This window comes from Nannospalax galili, unplaced genomic scaffold (genome assembly GCF_000622305.1).
Source record: "Nannospalax galili isolate Female #2095 unplaced genomic scaffold, S.galili_v1.0 scaffold206, whole genome shotgun sequence".
Taxonomy (NCBI): Eukaryota; Metazoa; Chordata; class Mammalia; order Rodentia; family Spalacidae; genus Nannospalax; species Nannospalax galili.
The window spans coordinates 9,351,093-9,367,054 of record NW_008358101.1 but is presented as its reverse complement, the minus strand read 5'-3'; the positions used below and the strand labels follow the sequence as shown (position 1 = coordinate 9,367,054).

At 40.5% G+C, this 15,962-nt stretch overlaps 1 protein-coding gene across 2 annotated transcripts in view; it reads right to left on the bottom strand.

Moving 5' to 3' along the window:
* Window positions 1–1,267: 1,267 nt before the first annotated feature.
* Window positions 1,268–15,962, bottom strand: part of LOC103752503 (glutathione S-transferase A6) — a gene marked incomplete at its 3' end in the record, with an annotated part of 18,480 nt that continues 3,785 nt past the window's right edge. Inside the window, 5 exon segments of one of the 2 annotated variants that reach the window (XM_029557799.1) lie at window positions 1,268–1,409; window positions 3,646–3,778; window positions 4,647–4,698; window positions 8,645–8,752; window positions 12,639–12,724. In XM_029557799.1, the coding sequence (XP_029413659.1) occupies window positions 1,268–1,409; window positions 3,646–3,778; window positions 4,647–4,698; window positions 8,645–8,731 (414 nt within the window). 2 annotated transcript variants of the gene reach the window in all.

The window sequence follows — 15,962 nt, the reverse complement described above, 5'->3', positions numbered from 1 at the left end:
AAATGTCAAAAATATTTGGGAGCTTTTATCTAACCCTTAAAAGATTTTAGGTTTATCTCTTCAGAGGTGGGAATATTAGAGTAGCCAAAAGCCCCATAAAAGAAACAAATCAAAGAAGAAGAACGAGCACATGAAGTTATCAGAAAAAAGTGATGGGGAGATATGGGAGGAGTTGGAGGGGGAAGAGGGCATGGATTTGATCAAAACACCTTATATGCATGTATGAAATTCTCAATAAGTTATTTAATTTTAAAAAATGTATTAACTTAGTGATAGGTAGAGAATGGGGGAAGGGAAGGGAGTCAGGGAAAGATGTCCAGGAAAGAATGTCCACGGGTTGTGAGCTGGGACTTTACATATGGGGGCTTTAGGGTGTGGAATCAGGGAGGGGGAAGCAGGTAGGATTAGGGTGTGGAATCACGGAGGGGGAAGCAGGTAGGATTAGGGTGTGGAAGTGTCTTCTTTTCCTCTTAAGATAAGAGGAACTCTGCTTATCTTTGGAGGTCAGAGGAAAGGCAGTGCTTCTCAGCAGAGTTTGTAGGTCCCTGTTGGGGAGGGGGAGGGGGCTGCTATTGGAACCCTAACACTTAGCACACCACCAATCAAAAAGCTGAGAATGTCATCAGATAGCATCTGAGACCTATAGTAGAAACTCCCTCCCCGTTTTGCTGTGACCTGCCTGCTGAATGTATCCACCAATGTATTTGAAGTGTCTTGATTTATGATTTTTCTTTGTTCTGATACTTTAAAAATGTAATGTAATGTTACCACACAGGAGCATGGAATCTGGGGGAACTTGAATCTGTGTTTTCAGGCCATTGTCAGTCACATTTGACTCCAGAATAAACTATCTCCTATTCCCTTTGAAAAAAAAAAAAGATACTTCTTCTTTTTTAAAAAAAAAAAAAAGAAATATATTTTGTCAGGTACAAAACTATGATTGAAAAAGGAAGTCTCTAAACTTGAGTCTTAATAGATGACAATGATTTTATCCATAAACTATTGTTTTTTAATAGATTATAGACTGTAGAATTGAAAAAAAAAAAAGAGCACTGGCTGCTCTGACGAAGAACCCTGGTTCCATTCCGAGCACCCATATGGTGGCTAACAACTGTCTGGTAATTCCAGTTCCAGGGGATCCAATGCCCTCTTCTCACCTCTGTGGTCACTAACTGACACAGGTACACTTACATCCATGCAGGCAATACAGTCAATCACATGAAATAAAAATAGAAATAATAATTAAATAAAACCAGCTTCCAGGAACCTTTTCAAAGGCAGGAAAATAACGGTTCTTGGCTTTCTCTTTCATCAGGGCAAGGTTTGCTTCTTTGACCCCAGGTGGGTTGAAGGGATAGAGAATAAACATTTCATTCAAATCTGCCACACCTTCTGAATACATATCAATCCTGAAAGACAAAAACAACCTGTGCCTCAGACTTTCTAGATTAAAAACTAATAGGGCATCAGTAGGTTACACCTTACTTCCCCACTAGCAAAGTATCAGCCATTTTGCTGTAATTCTTATTATACATTAACACTAACTTTATTCATTATTTTTTTCTGTTTAAAAAAAGTCTGATTTTGGGGGCTGGAGAGATGGCTCAGCAGTTAAGAGTAATGGTTGCTCTTGCAGAGGACCCAGGTTCAATTCCCAGCACCCACATGGTGGCTAACAACCATCTGTAACTCCAGTTCCAGGGGGATCTGACACCCTCTTCTGACCCCCACAGGCATTGCGTAATACCTACCTACATGTAAGCAATACACTCACACACATAAAATAATAAAATATTTTTAAAATATCTGATTTTGTTATGAAGTACCTGTTGGAAAGTTCTGAGATTGTTTCTTATGCCTAGTCAATTCGGTCAATTTTGTCAACTATATTTTTCAGTTATCAAATTCTTTAGCACCAAGATCTCTGACAGCTTTGTTTATGTTTAGTCTTTTTCTTTCTGAATTTCTCATTCAAATCAGGAATTCTTTCTGATTTTTTTGGTTGTGTTCCTTTGTATTTCACTAAGTATCATTAAAATCATTCTTTGATGTTCTTTGTCAACCTTTATTTGGTTTCCTTTATTTGAGGACTTGCTACAGCTGCTGAGGTCCTTTGGTGGCATCATGTCACCTTGTTTCATGCTTCCTGTGTCCCCATGTTGGTATGTACATTTGATGAGTTGGCTACTTCTACCACATTCTTTTTTGAGACTATCTCGTTGTGACACCTACCTGTCCTGGAACCTGACCAAGCTAGCCTCCATCTCACAGAGATCTGCCTGCCTCCACCCCTGTGTACTGGTATTGAAGGTATGTGCCACCACAGCTGGTATGCTCCAACCAATTTCCTGTAAGAGTGACTTTCATAATCATAGACTTTCTTCTGGGCACTAGTTGGAAATGTTGCATTGCGGCCTTTATTCCAGTTGACAGCGCAGTGTTTGGGCACTCTGTCTCAAACTTCCCAAGAAATAGCTGCTGTTCCTGCCTTGCTTTGGTGGGTTATTTTGTAGAGAAGCATACCAGAAATGTCTAGTTTGAAATTTTGCTCTGATTTCTCCCATAGCTTGCATATTATAAATGCTGCTATGAGTTTCTTTGTAAAAACAGATAAGGCTATATATATATTTTTTTTTCTCTTGAAAATACACCAGGTTGAGCAACGAATGGGTCATTGACATTATTGAATTTAACTGTTTGAGAAACTGCCAGCATTTCATACCAGATTTCATTTTAAGAACTTTTTTAGTTTGTGTTTGTGTATGTTGTATATGTGTGTGTATATACAGATACAAGTGGGCACACTTGTCCATGAATGTGCATGTGGACGCCAGAGGTTGATGTCAGGCATCTTCTGTGGTCTCCACCTTAATGAGAAAGGTTCTCTAAGAAACCTGCTAGACTGGCCATTTCTGCTAGACTGGCTGCAAGCATCTGGGATCTGCTGTCCTTTGCTGTCAGATTGCAGTTACAGATGCATGTTACTGTACCCAGCTTTTGCATGGGTGCTGGGGGGTGGTTATAATTCAAATCTTTATACTCAGGCAGGGAGCGCTTTCCCAAAGTGCATCTCTTCAGCCAACTTCCATCATAACTGGGGGAAATCTACCAGGTTTGGTGACATTGATTCAGTCTAATTACTTTAGATCTACATGATATGAGTCAGGTGACTCCAGGATCTTGGGAACCAGTCTCTAGTAATACTTGTCCACTGGACTAGTCCACATAATTATCTGGTCCTCACTATGCTAAGTTCTGGAAATCAAAAGTCAGCAAATGAAATCCTTCCAGTGCTACAACTTCCATCTCTAGACAGTTCATTACTCTATCCTTTGTAAAGAGCTGCAGTACAGCCTCTGGAAGCAACCACTTGGAGTGATGGTTCCATTGTCCTCCTGAATTCATGGTTGATGATAGTAAACCTCTGTCTCTGTGCTGTGTCTGAGATCATCCTCAGTGATGATCACAGTCACCAGAATCCACCCAAGATACCCTTTCCTCATCTCCATAGGACTCTGCCACAGTTAAACTCAGGATAAATACCAAGGCAATTCATGGCCCCCTGCCATAGATGTGCCCATTCAGTAAAGGACTGTAATCCTTCCTATGGTGTCTTGTTGATAGAGAAACAGAATATCTACTTACAGGGCTCTCTCCTTCATGTCCTTCCCATAGAGGTTGTATTTGGAGGCAATGTAGTTCAGAATGGCTCTGGTCTGTACCAGCTTCATCCCGTCAATCTCCACCATGGGCACTTGCTGGAACATCAGAACCCCATCTTTTAGGGAAAAAAAAAGAAAAAAAAGTGAAAAAGGGGGTGGCGTGCTTTCAAGATGAAAAGAATTAAACATGCAGAATGTTTATTAAGCATTAATAAACATTGCAACATATCCAATAAAATACAATTAATGTTTAAAGGAACTTCTCATAGTTCTTTATCTTTGATTTCTCCCCTTTTTATTCATTAGCTTGCTAATTCATTTCTGTTTTTACTACCCATCCAGATAGATACCAGGGACTTGGGTTTCTTTGTGTTGACTTTTTTTCTTAGATATTTTGGTGAAATTAGGATAGAAAACAATGAGGAGATCAGCCTGACATCAAGGTCAGTTCAGATAGCCAAGTTCATCTCTAGGGCTCTGTGTGCTCTTCTAATCACAGACCGAACACTGAGTAGAAGGAAGTCACGTGTCCCTGGCCTCATGACTCATAGCCATTTCTCTTTCCTGACCCCCTCACACTCTAATCTGGACTTATGGTCATTCAAAACCATCTCATTATCAACCCTTAAAAACTTCTGGGGAATCTCCTGGTCGAGCCAGCAGAGGAAAGAAGCATGCTGGGCTTCTTTTTCCTCCTTTTGCCTGATGGGTATTCCTGTGTGTCCTTGGACAAGAGAGCTCAACTGTAGATAGCATGGGACAGTAGGGAGAAGGCACTGGGGATACTTCCTTTGCAAATACTCAGAGGTCCAGCTCCTTTCCACCTTAAGGGAGTCTCAAATGTGCCTGAAAGAGCCCCCATCCCTTAAATTTGAACTATGCTCTGCTTCCCTATTCGATCACTCTATAAATATACCAGCACTTCCTGGGCCTAAGGTTTTTAGTGGACACCCTCATCTGAGCCCTTTAGAAGCTTAGTCTTACCACTTCTCAGCTTTTCCAAGTCTTCATTAGTGTGTATGAATTTCTCTTCATACTAGAAAGCAGAAACAGTAAATGAGTTGTTTGTTTTTTCTATAGTATTGTAGGCTTTTTGATTTGAATACATCTTCTTGAATACATAGTAAGAGTGAGGTAATACTTCTGAGTTTGGCAGTATACACCAGAATCTGATTATGGATATTTGGAAATTTATGTTCAATCTGCCAAAAAGAGGGTTGTGAGTCACAGCACATATCTGCTCATTCTAAGATTCCCTTCACTTTCACCCTGATCCCCACCAGTAACTATGGCAACTTCACAGTTTGGGAAGGATTTCCCAATAAGGAAACACTTGCCAAATTTGTCTGATTATGGAACTGTTTTATTTTAGGAAACTCTTCATCTCCAAATAAGATCAGAAAAGGTCACTGGTCTTCAGCATAGGATGTGACAAGGATCAACAACTTCCAATCCTCTGTCAATGTGGCCTCCTAATTTATACCCCTGCCCTTGGTGACATGAGTCCTGGATGTTGTACAGTGTTAAATCTTGTAACTACAATTTCTTCTCCTGAATATGTGGGACTCTCAATTTAAAATAAAGATTCAGGCTGGGTGTGGTGGTGCATGCCTTTGATTCTAGCATTTGAAGCTGAGGCATGTGGATCTCTATGAGTTTGAGGACAGCTTGGTATAAATAGTGAGTTACAGGTCAGCCAGGGCTTCATAGAGAGACCCTGTCTCAAACCAAAAGAAAATTTTAGAGTGCCCACATAAAGTATTATTATTATTAGTAGTAGTAATAATAATGATGATGAACTTCATGATGTTGTATAGTCATGTGAGTTTCCATTAAAACTTTAACCAATAGGGCTAGAGAGATGACTCAGCAGTTAACAGCACTGGCTGTTCTTGTAGAGAAACCGAGTTCAGCTCCCAGCACACAAAGGGCAGCTACACAGGTGTGATATGACTCACAGTTTCATTATGACTTTTTTTGTGTGTGTATTAACCTGACCTTACGATCATTACTAAATTTCTGTATCTTAATATTCTAATCTATGAAATGGACACAGATACACGTTCTCTGTTGTGTATAGTTATGAGAAAGAGTTCACTATGCCATTCAAACCACCTAGAAATGTACAAGTATGTGTTAACTGCTTCAGAAGGATGACTTGTCATTAGAATTCTGAGATAACTTGCAGTTTCTTCATACCATCCTTTTATTTCTTTTCTCTTTAAAGCAACTGAGTATTGAGATTAAAGAGATGACTTAGTGCTTAAGAGCACTTGGTGCTCTTTCAAAGGACCTAGGTTCAGTTCCCAGCACCCACATGGTGGCTACATCTGTCTGTAACTCCATTTCCAGGGGATCTGATGCCCTTTTCTGGCCTCCATGAACACTGCATGCATGTGGTACACATATATACATGCAAACAAATACTAATACACATAAAATGAAAATAAATCTTAAAAAATTTAATATATTTTATTTATTATCTTTATTTTATGTGTACGAGTGTATTGCCTGCATGTATGTGAGTGCACCCATGTCATGCAATGCCTCGACGGTCAGAAGAGGGCTTCAGATTCCCCTGGAACTGGAGTTATGGACAGTTGTTAGCTGCCATGTGAGTGCTGGGAATCGAATCCAAGCCTTCTGCAAGAACAGTGATCTTAACCACTGAGCCATCTCTCCTGCCCCTAAATATTTTATGTTTTATTATTTATATTTTATGTGTATGAATGAATTGTCTGCATGTAAGTGAGTGCACCCGTGTTGTGCAATGCCTTGGAGGTCAGAAGAGGGCTTTGGATTCTCCTGGAACTGGAGTTAAGGATGGTTAGTAGCCGCCATGTGGGTGCTGAGAGTCGAACCTGGGTCCTCTGCAAGGGCAGTCAGTGCTCTTAACTGCTAAGCCATCTCTCCAGCCCTGAAAATAAATCTTTTTTTTTTTTAAAAAGCAATTGAATATTGGTGTATATCTACTTTATTCCTTATCTGATTCTAAAAATTGAAAGCCTACCCTGGGTGCAATCACTTTGCTAAGAAAGGCAGCACACAATAGGGCTCTCAAGTTGATCTGAAGGTCTGAGTAGTTGCTGGCATTTGCTCCAAATATAAAAATCAGTTTGGCCAGGCACGGTAGCACATGCCAAAGCGATGCTGGCACTCTGAAGGTTGAGCCAGGAGGATCACAAATTTATGGTCAGCCTAGGCTATACAGCAGGAACTTGTGTTAAAACCCCCAGTCAGTTTAGTTTGTACAACATCTATTTGACTTGATAGGCAGAATCTATCAAAAATAAAGTCAGTGGAAACAATTATGAATATTTCTGTATTTGATGTTCATTTGACTTGTAATCAATCTCACTTGCACCTCATAAAAGCTGTGTGTTTGGGCATGATCCCTTGAGCTCTCCCAGCATGTGTCCCCTCACTTTAATATGGGAACAGAGCATTTTCTATTCATCCATTGATTAGTTTTTATTTGAGCAAGGTCTTAATAAACAGAAGAATTTGTTCCACACTTAAGAGGCAGTTGTCACTGTCCACTCCTGCCTGCCTGTCAACTTTGGTTTTTATTTTCTCTGTACTTTCATTTACTAAAACTTCAAATACTAATTCTCTTGTTATAAAAATTTCTAACATGTTCACAACAAGCACTACAGTACTTTATTGCTCCTTGAACACTTCTCTAAGATTCACTAGTCATCAACTCCACCAGGGTCCTCTCCATCTGTGACTCACCCAGGCCTTCTCTTCAGATAATTTTAATAAATCCTTTAAAAATATTTTATTTTTTTAATTTTATGTGTATAGGTGTATTGCCTGCATGAGTGTAAGTGCACCCGTGTCATCCAATGCCTGTGGAGGTGAGAAGAAGGTGTCAGATTCCCTGGAACTGGAGTCATAGATGGTTGTTTAGCCACCATGTGGGTGCTGGGAATCGAACCCAGGTCCTCTGCAAGGGCAGTCAGTACTCTTAACCGCTGAGTCATCTCTTCAGCACCCCTCCAAATTATTTTAAGAAAATATCAGATATATTGGGGCTGGAGAGATGGTTCAGCGGTTAAGAGCACTGACTGCCCTTGCAGGGGACCTGAGTTCTAATCCCAGCACCCACATGGCAGCTAACAACTGTCCGTAACTCCAGTCCCAGGGGATCCAACAGCCTCTTCTGACCTCCGTGGGCATTGCACAACCCGGGTACACTTACCTACACACAGGCAATACACACATACACATAAAATTAAAAAAAAATTTTTTAAGTTTTTTTTTAAGAAAAGAAAATATCAGATATTATGTATTTATGCTCTAAACACTTCAATATGTTCCTCTAAACCAGAAGAGCTGTTTAGAAAAAAACACAAATACATTATCACATATAAAACAATAGTAATTCATTAGTGTTACCAAATATTACATATTCATATTTATAATTCTTATATAAATTTCATGAATTATTTTTGACTTTTTTTTTGTCTTTTTGAGACAGGGTCTCCCTGTAGCCACAGCTGGAGATTGCTATGTAGACTAGGCTGGCTTTGAACTCACAAAGATCTGCCTGCCTCTGCCTCCCAAGTGCTGGGATTAAAGGCATGCGCCACCACGTCCAGCTTATTTTTGACATTTTAAATCTAAATCTAAAATGGTGTACACATTCCTTTAATTTATTTTACTGTCTGTGTTGTTTGAAGAAACAAATTTATATATTTATTATGTCCTATCTGTTCATATATATTCTAAAAACTGGTAATTTTAATTTAAGGAGCAACTCTTTTGTTAGAAAGGGTCGTGCTCCACAGCACAGGCTCTCTGAACTGGGCAATCCTCCAGTCTTGACTTCTGGAATTACAGGTGCGCACTAAGGAGCACAAACAAGGCCCAATTCTTTAGAGCCCACTCAGCAGAAACATCTCCTGGCTAATGTGAAGAAGTCATTTGATATAATCAGTTTAAAGTCCATCTGAAGCTAACCCTTCTCAGAGCATTACCTCTACTCCAGCTGCAGCCAAGAGCCACCGGACAGATTCCATTCTACCCCGGGCCTGGCTGTAATGAAACAAGGGCTTCCCCGCCATAGTTGTAGCTTCTTGGAGTTACTAAAGATGAACAAATGAATGAATTAATTAGTTCACAGAAGCAAAATGAGCTTTGGGATTATGGCTAATAATACAATCCTACAGAAGGAGCGTCTCTCTGTTCTTAGAAGGTTACCAGGAGTCCCAGGAAGAGCTTCTTGGTCCCCATTGTAGGGCACCCATGACCACCACCCTGAAATTGCATCAAACCATTCTCATTCTGCTAGTGGCCCTCACTTTGAGGACACAATCAGAGCAGCCTAGACCCTACAGTGGTGAAGGATCTGGGAGCATGGCAGGCTTTGACAATCAGAGACATCACTGACCTTGGGAAGGAGCCAGAGTTCCTCCCTACCTCTTTGGCTTTTAAGCTGTTTTGTTCAGAAGTTTCAACGGCTCAGCTTCACCCTGGCTGTAGCCCAAGCCTAATATACCCTTGGGAGAAAGGAGTTTATTTTTCTCATTTCCCCTTCTGGATTGAGTTTTATTTGACCATCTAGAAAAAACATGGTTGTTGCATTCATTTTATATTGGAAGGAACATGACTGGTATGTTTAGTATCTATCAAATAGATAGATACACCCATACAGATATCATGATGTGGAAAAGCTGCCATGCAAATGCTTTTTTTTTTTTGACACTTAAATCTTGGAGCTTTCCCCTATAACCATAGATATCCTTTGCAAACTCCAGGTTCATTATTAATTAGTTGCCTGGAAAATAAACACCATGGGTTCTGGGGAGCATTTTCAAGTTTCAATATCATAGGAAACCTCAGAATGTGTCATACATGGTAAAGGGTGATACTTCAGTTCATTCATGTTGTGGTATGCCCATGTGACTGTCTCTGAGGGTAAGAATTATGAAGTACAGTTAATGGGACTAGCCAATGGCGTTTCACAGCTCACACTTCTACACCTGGGCTGAATCCTCTGTGTTCTAGGACTGTGTCTTTAGCATTGGAGGATATTTACTAACCCACCTCCAGTATTATATTACAGTCCTCTCCAACTCTTAATTATGACAACAAAATTATCTCTAGACTTTGTTAAATGTTTTCTTAGAGCCACATCTTTCCCCAGGTTGAGAACCACTGCTCTTCTCCTAGCTGCTTGGGAGGACAGCACATAGGAAGGAGCCAAGACGCCAAAGGGATGGCTCAGCAGTTAAGAGCACTGGCTGTTCTTCCTGAGGACCCAGGTTCAGTTCCCACTACCCATATGCTGGGTAACAAGTATCTGTAGCCAGTTCCAGGGGATCTGACACCTTCTTCTGACCACTGAGAGCACTGTACACACTTGGTGCACTTACATACATGCAGGAAAAACACACATACACAAAAAAATGATTTTTTTTTTCAAGAAGGAACCAAAGAGAGCACCTCATACAAACACCAGACAGGGTCAGCAGTAGACTCAGGCAAGTTGTATCTGTGACACCCACACAGAAGCAAAGGACTCATTAGAAGCAAGGGTTCAGTTACCAGATTCAAGCAGGGACAATTTCAAATATTTTGGTTGTTCAATTTGTAGAACATACATATGTCTCTTTATATAACACATGTCAAAATGTGTGAAACAAGGGAATCTTCATTGTTTATTTTCTTCTTTCTTGATACTTCCTTTCTAGTTTACATATAATAGTTGATGTTTTGAAAAGTGCCCTTCAAACTTCCTTACTAACCCTCCCTGAACACTTTTCATGTGTCCAGCAGTGATGAAGGCTCCTAGGGAACAATATGCCAAGCTGGTCTGGTTTCTGCCCTAAAGGGGTTTAAATATCTTCCGGAACACAGATTTGAGGACAGTGGAGAGAGAGCAGACCGTACCCTGCAGTGGCTGTACTTCATGGTTCAAGAATCATTGCTCCCTCTGGGAGTGGTTGTGCATGCCTTTAATCCCAGGATTTGGGAGGCTGAGGCAGGTGGATCTCTGTGAGTTTAAGGCCAGCTTGGTGTAGTGAGTTCCAGGACAGCTGGGGCTGCAGGGAGACCTTGTCTCAAAAAGGCCAAAAAAAAAAAAAAAAAAAAAAAAAAATCATCATTGTTCCCTTAATCCAGTCAGAGCAGAGACAGCTCCTGGCTGAGAAGTATATCCGCCCTTTCTGCCCAGGTGGTCTCTTCCTGTGGGGCCAGAATCACACAGCATCTTTATTATCCCCCATGACATGTTTCCTACACACACGTTATTATTGCCCCTCATCATTATCTATAAAAAACAAAACAAAAACAAAACAAAAACCAACCTGGTTATATGGCTTAAAAGATGACTTAGCCATGAAAAGGAGTACTGCTCTTCCAGAGGACTCAAATTTGATTCTCAGCACCCAAGTCAGGTGGCTCACAGCCACCTGCTCTAGCTCCAGGGGATTGGATGCCCTTTTCTGGACTCTACGGGCATCTGCATGCTCCAACACATGTACACTCTCCTTGTGCCTGACTTATACACATAATTGAAAATAAAATAAATTTTCAAGAAATTTTCCACATAGTATAAACAACTTGCCCTCCACACATTTCAATGTGTTCCCTTTAGGCACTACAGGTTCTTTTGAGAGACCTGAGTGACTCTATCTTGGATAAAACCTCCATAGGACTGACCCAGCCCTGGGCCCTGTTCCAAGAAAAACGACAATACTTGGAACGAATAGAGAACAACTTCCCCGCCAATGGTCAATAAACCGGGGACAGGAAAGTACTAAAACTCCAGATATCTTTTCAGCAAATGTCTTTTCAGATTTCCTGAAGCCAGCAGTTTATGGTTTGGCACTGGGGTGCAACCAATCAGATACCTGCCAGGCTGGAGACCCCCTACCCCCCTACTTGCTGAGCTTGCTGAAATAAACCTATAAAAACCTCTGTCTCCCAAAGCAAGGGGTCTCACATCTGAGATTTGCTGAGTCGGTGACAGAGTGGACCCAAGCTTAAGCTTGCAACAATAAAAGAACCCTTGTGTATTTGCATCGGTCGGCTCCTTGGTGGTCTTTGGGGGGGGGTCTCTCGAACTGGGCACAACACTTTGAATTCTGGTTTGCCCTGCACAGCTCCAAGTAACATTTCACATGGTCTCTCTGAGTCTGACGTTTTCCTACATAAGACATTTGTTATATTGTTTTTAATGATGGCAGTTATTCCAAAGCAATACTGACTCCACTTGGTGGCGTTATGTGCTTTGTGAAATTACATACGTGCTACACTTAGGGAATCTAGCTTTTCCTTCAAGGCTTTCTGCATACTGAACTACAAGGGGTCTGAGAATGCCTAGATTTGAACCTACAGCTTATTATCCTAGCCTCTACCAAAGAATGAACTCCCAGGAAGTTGGCTCAGTCTTTTATTGTTGATCCTGCATTATTCATTCTACATGGCTGGTTGCTCAATAGAAACTCATTTCTTAAAGCATTTCCTTTACAGAAGAACAGTGTTAGAAGAAAGCAATAAATCAGTAGTTAGAACTATGCTAATAAATTAGCACGTCCTGATTATGAAATCTGCCATTTTTCTTTTAAACAGAATTATCAAAGAGCAATGGAAGTCTTCTACACAGGAGAAACAAATTGGGTTTTTTGTTTATTTTTGTTTTGTTTTTTTAAAGTTACATGCTTTTACTGGGTAGCCAAAAAGGAATAAGCCGGGTATGGTGGTGCACACCTTTAATCCCAGCACTGGGGAGCAGAGGCAGGTGGATCTTTGTGAGTTCAAAGTCAGCCTTGTCTACATAGGGAGTTCTAGGCCAGATGGGTCTACAGGGAGACCCTGTCTCAAAAAAGACAAACAAAGAAACAAAGAAACAAACTGGGGAAATAAAAGGAATTTGCAAATATGCTGCTAGACTAAGAATGTGGCATTTCAAGACAAGGCTATTACTGTTTTTAAACTGGTCAAAGAAAGAAATCCAGGTCGACTTGCCTTATCATCCTAAAATTCTATACACTTCAATTTTGTGGCACTTCTGAGTCTTTAATCCCCTTCTGGATTGAGTTTTATTTCACCATCTAGATAAAACATAGTTGTTGCATTCATTTTATATTGGAAGAAACATGACTGGTGTGTTTAGTATCTATCAAATAACAGGAAATTTCTCATTTTAATCCTCATTCAAGTATTATAAAAAGAGACTTTGGCATCCATAAAGATATCATGATATGGAAAAGCTGCCATGCAAATGCTCATCTTTGGACTCATCAATATTGAAGGTGCAGGAAGAGGAAGAAGGAGAAACCCAAGAAGAAAGAAGCCTAGGGAGGTAGGTGAACAGAGGGGAGGAGGAAGAGGAAATGAAGAAAAGTAGGGGCTAGGGAGATGCTCAGCAGGCAAAGCCGCTTGCTCTCCAGCCCAAAGACCCAAGTTCCACTCCCAGGTCCCACAGTGGAAGGAAGAGACCCAACTACCAAAGCTGTCCTCAGAGCCCCACACGCGTGCTGTAGCACCCGAACACTATGGCCCCCACAAGCTTACAGTCATACACACACAATAATAATGACAACAATAATAGTAATAATGGTAATAAATAAATTCACAATTAGAGGTCCTGACAACTTCGACCATCTTATCCAATAATACAAGCAAACAGAAGTAAGGCATACTTAGTGAAAAACATAATCGACTACAGTCTAAAGCAACCAGTCAATGGGTTACAGCTTAGCTAATGAATTATATATACTAATCCGATTTTAAAACAAAAAGAGAAGAGAAATAGTCTCTCCCTTTGAGACGGCATTTAAGGTTACCTATGTGAACATTCAGCAAATGCGTTTGAAATCAATTATGAAATCTAATTAGATGCTGACTGGCAGGGGTTGGTGACTGATTTCTAAACTGGAACACTACTTCAAGAGGTGGAAGAAGCAAATGGCATCCAGACCCATGATCTTTTATTTCTCAAGTGAGGCACACAATAGGTGACCCTACCAAATTTAAATCCAAAACAATTGTATGTTGAGTCCTGTATAAATCAATAACTCATCCTCGTAAACAAAGAATATAACTTTCATTTTTTTCCTACATACTCCAGGTTGAAAATGTAATGACATGGTTGCATTTTCAGATGGCTAGTGACACTCATCAAACAATCAAATTCTCTGCCCTTGTTTACTAAATTCCTGGCTATGTTTTTCCTTTAAAAACCTAATAAAGAATATATGTGCAGAAGGTAAGGATGCCTCAAAAATTTCTACAATTTGCAGTACAACCTCCCATACAAAGAAATAGCCAGTTCAACCCATAATTAGTCAATATTCAGAGAGCAGGAAGCTTCAGAATACTTATCCCTGAAGAGGACACCTATTTCAAATGTCTGCCTCCCAAGGCTCAGGGATCATTGTGGAAGGGTATGTGTGTGGAAAGAGATTGTAAGAGCCAGAGAGGGTGGACTACAAGGCTACAGAATCTTCCAGACAGCTGGTCAGTTACTCATACCAACTACACAGCAGTGCTGACAGAATGCACAAGTCCTATGCAAACTCAAACGAGACAAAATCCCAGCATAGACATGGAGAAGTGGGCTTGGTAGACTAAGGCTGAGATCCTAGCAGACAGCCTGAGAAGATGGGTTTGGACCTCCATCGGGATAGTGGCTCAGAGCTCAGCAGAGCACCAGAGACTGCCAGGTTCTGGCCTCCTGCTGGCCTCCAACTACCAGAGGGCCTGAGAACCCAGGAGACAGCCTAACGGCCCCTGGATCCTACCTCCACATGGTGGTGAGCTTCCCTAAATTGGGCCATACCATCCCCCTACCTGGGATTTTGTGAGGCCCCTCCCAAGGCCCCAGAGCAGATCTGGCTTTGGGAGGCTAAGGCTGGGATCTCAGCAGACCGTCAGAGAATGCCAAGATCTGGCCTCCCTCTAATTGAGTGGACCCTGAATTGGGCTTCTGTGTGTACTCCTGAATAGCTGATATGAAGCCATCAGTTCCTTCCAAATTAAACCTGAGAAAACCTGAAACCTGTACCAACCAGCTTTACATAACCAAGAAAGAAAGGATCTAGGTGGCACCCTGATAATACAAACAGAAGCATACTTCAACTTAATTCTCATATCAGAATAATAAACAACAAAAGAAATTCACATGCCAAAACCACATTGAAAGAATAATAAAATGGAAGCCAAAACACTATGTCCCCACCAAAGCCCACCAATCCTGTAAAAGAGTTCTACAAGGAGAACCCCCTAGAGATAACCCAGGACACTGAATTTAAAAGAACAATCATAAAATGATCAAAGAAGTCAGCCAATTTTAAGAACACCTGAACAAACAAATCAAAGAGCTAAAAGAAGATAAAGATAAACTTCAGAATGAATTCACAAAAGAGAAACATTGAAGAAAATTCTTGCAGAAATGAAGAAGGAAGTGCAAAACTCAATAAACCAACTTGAAACAACAGGGGAAAGCCTCACCTCTAGAATGAATGAAATGGAAAACAATACCAACACTGGAGGATAAAGTTGAAGAATTGGACCACGAGTATGGAAAATTAAAAAAACAAAAACAAAAACAGAAATGGAATATGCAAGAAATGTGGGACACCAAGAAAAGACAAAATCCAGATCAAAGGAATAGAGGAAGGAGAAGAACTTCAGGGGTGTTGACTAGATCTTAAACAGGATTGTAGAAGAGAATTTCCCCAAATTAAGGAAAGACATCCCCATACAAATACAAGAAGCACACAGAACACCAAATAGACTGGATCAGAAAGAAATTCCCATGACATATCGTAGTAAAAACACTAAATGTACAGAACAAGGAGAGAATACTGAAAGCAGCAAAAGAAAAACCAGTCACATACAAAGGAAAGCCCATCAGAATTACAGCTGACTTATCAATGCAAACTATGAAAGCCAGAAGAGCCTGGACCAAGGTATTTCCAGTACTACAAGACAATAGATGCCAGCCCAGAATACTATCCCCCGCAAAAATGTATATTATAGTTCAGGGGGGAAGAAAAATCTTCCATGACATTAATAGCCTGAAAGAATACAAGTCCACAAAACCAGCCCTTCAAAGAATACTTGAAGCAATACAGAGAGCAGAGAAACAACTATACCTTGGGGCAACGAAATAAAATAAAAAAGATATAATCTAGGAAATACAAAATTACAGAGAGAACACAAAGAGCAATCAAAATGATGGTAAACAATACACACCTTTCAATAATAACCTTAAATATCAATGGACTGAACTCCCCAGTCAAAAGACACAGGCAAAGTGAATGGATTAAGAAACAAAATCCATCT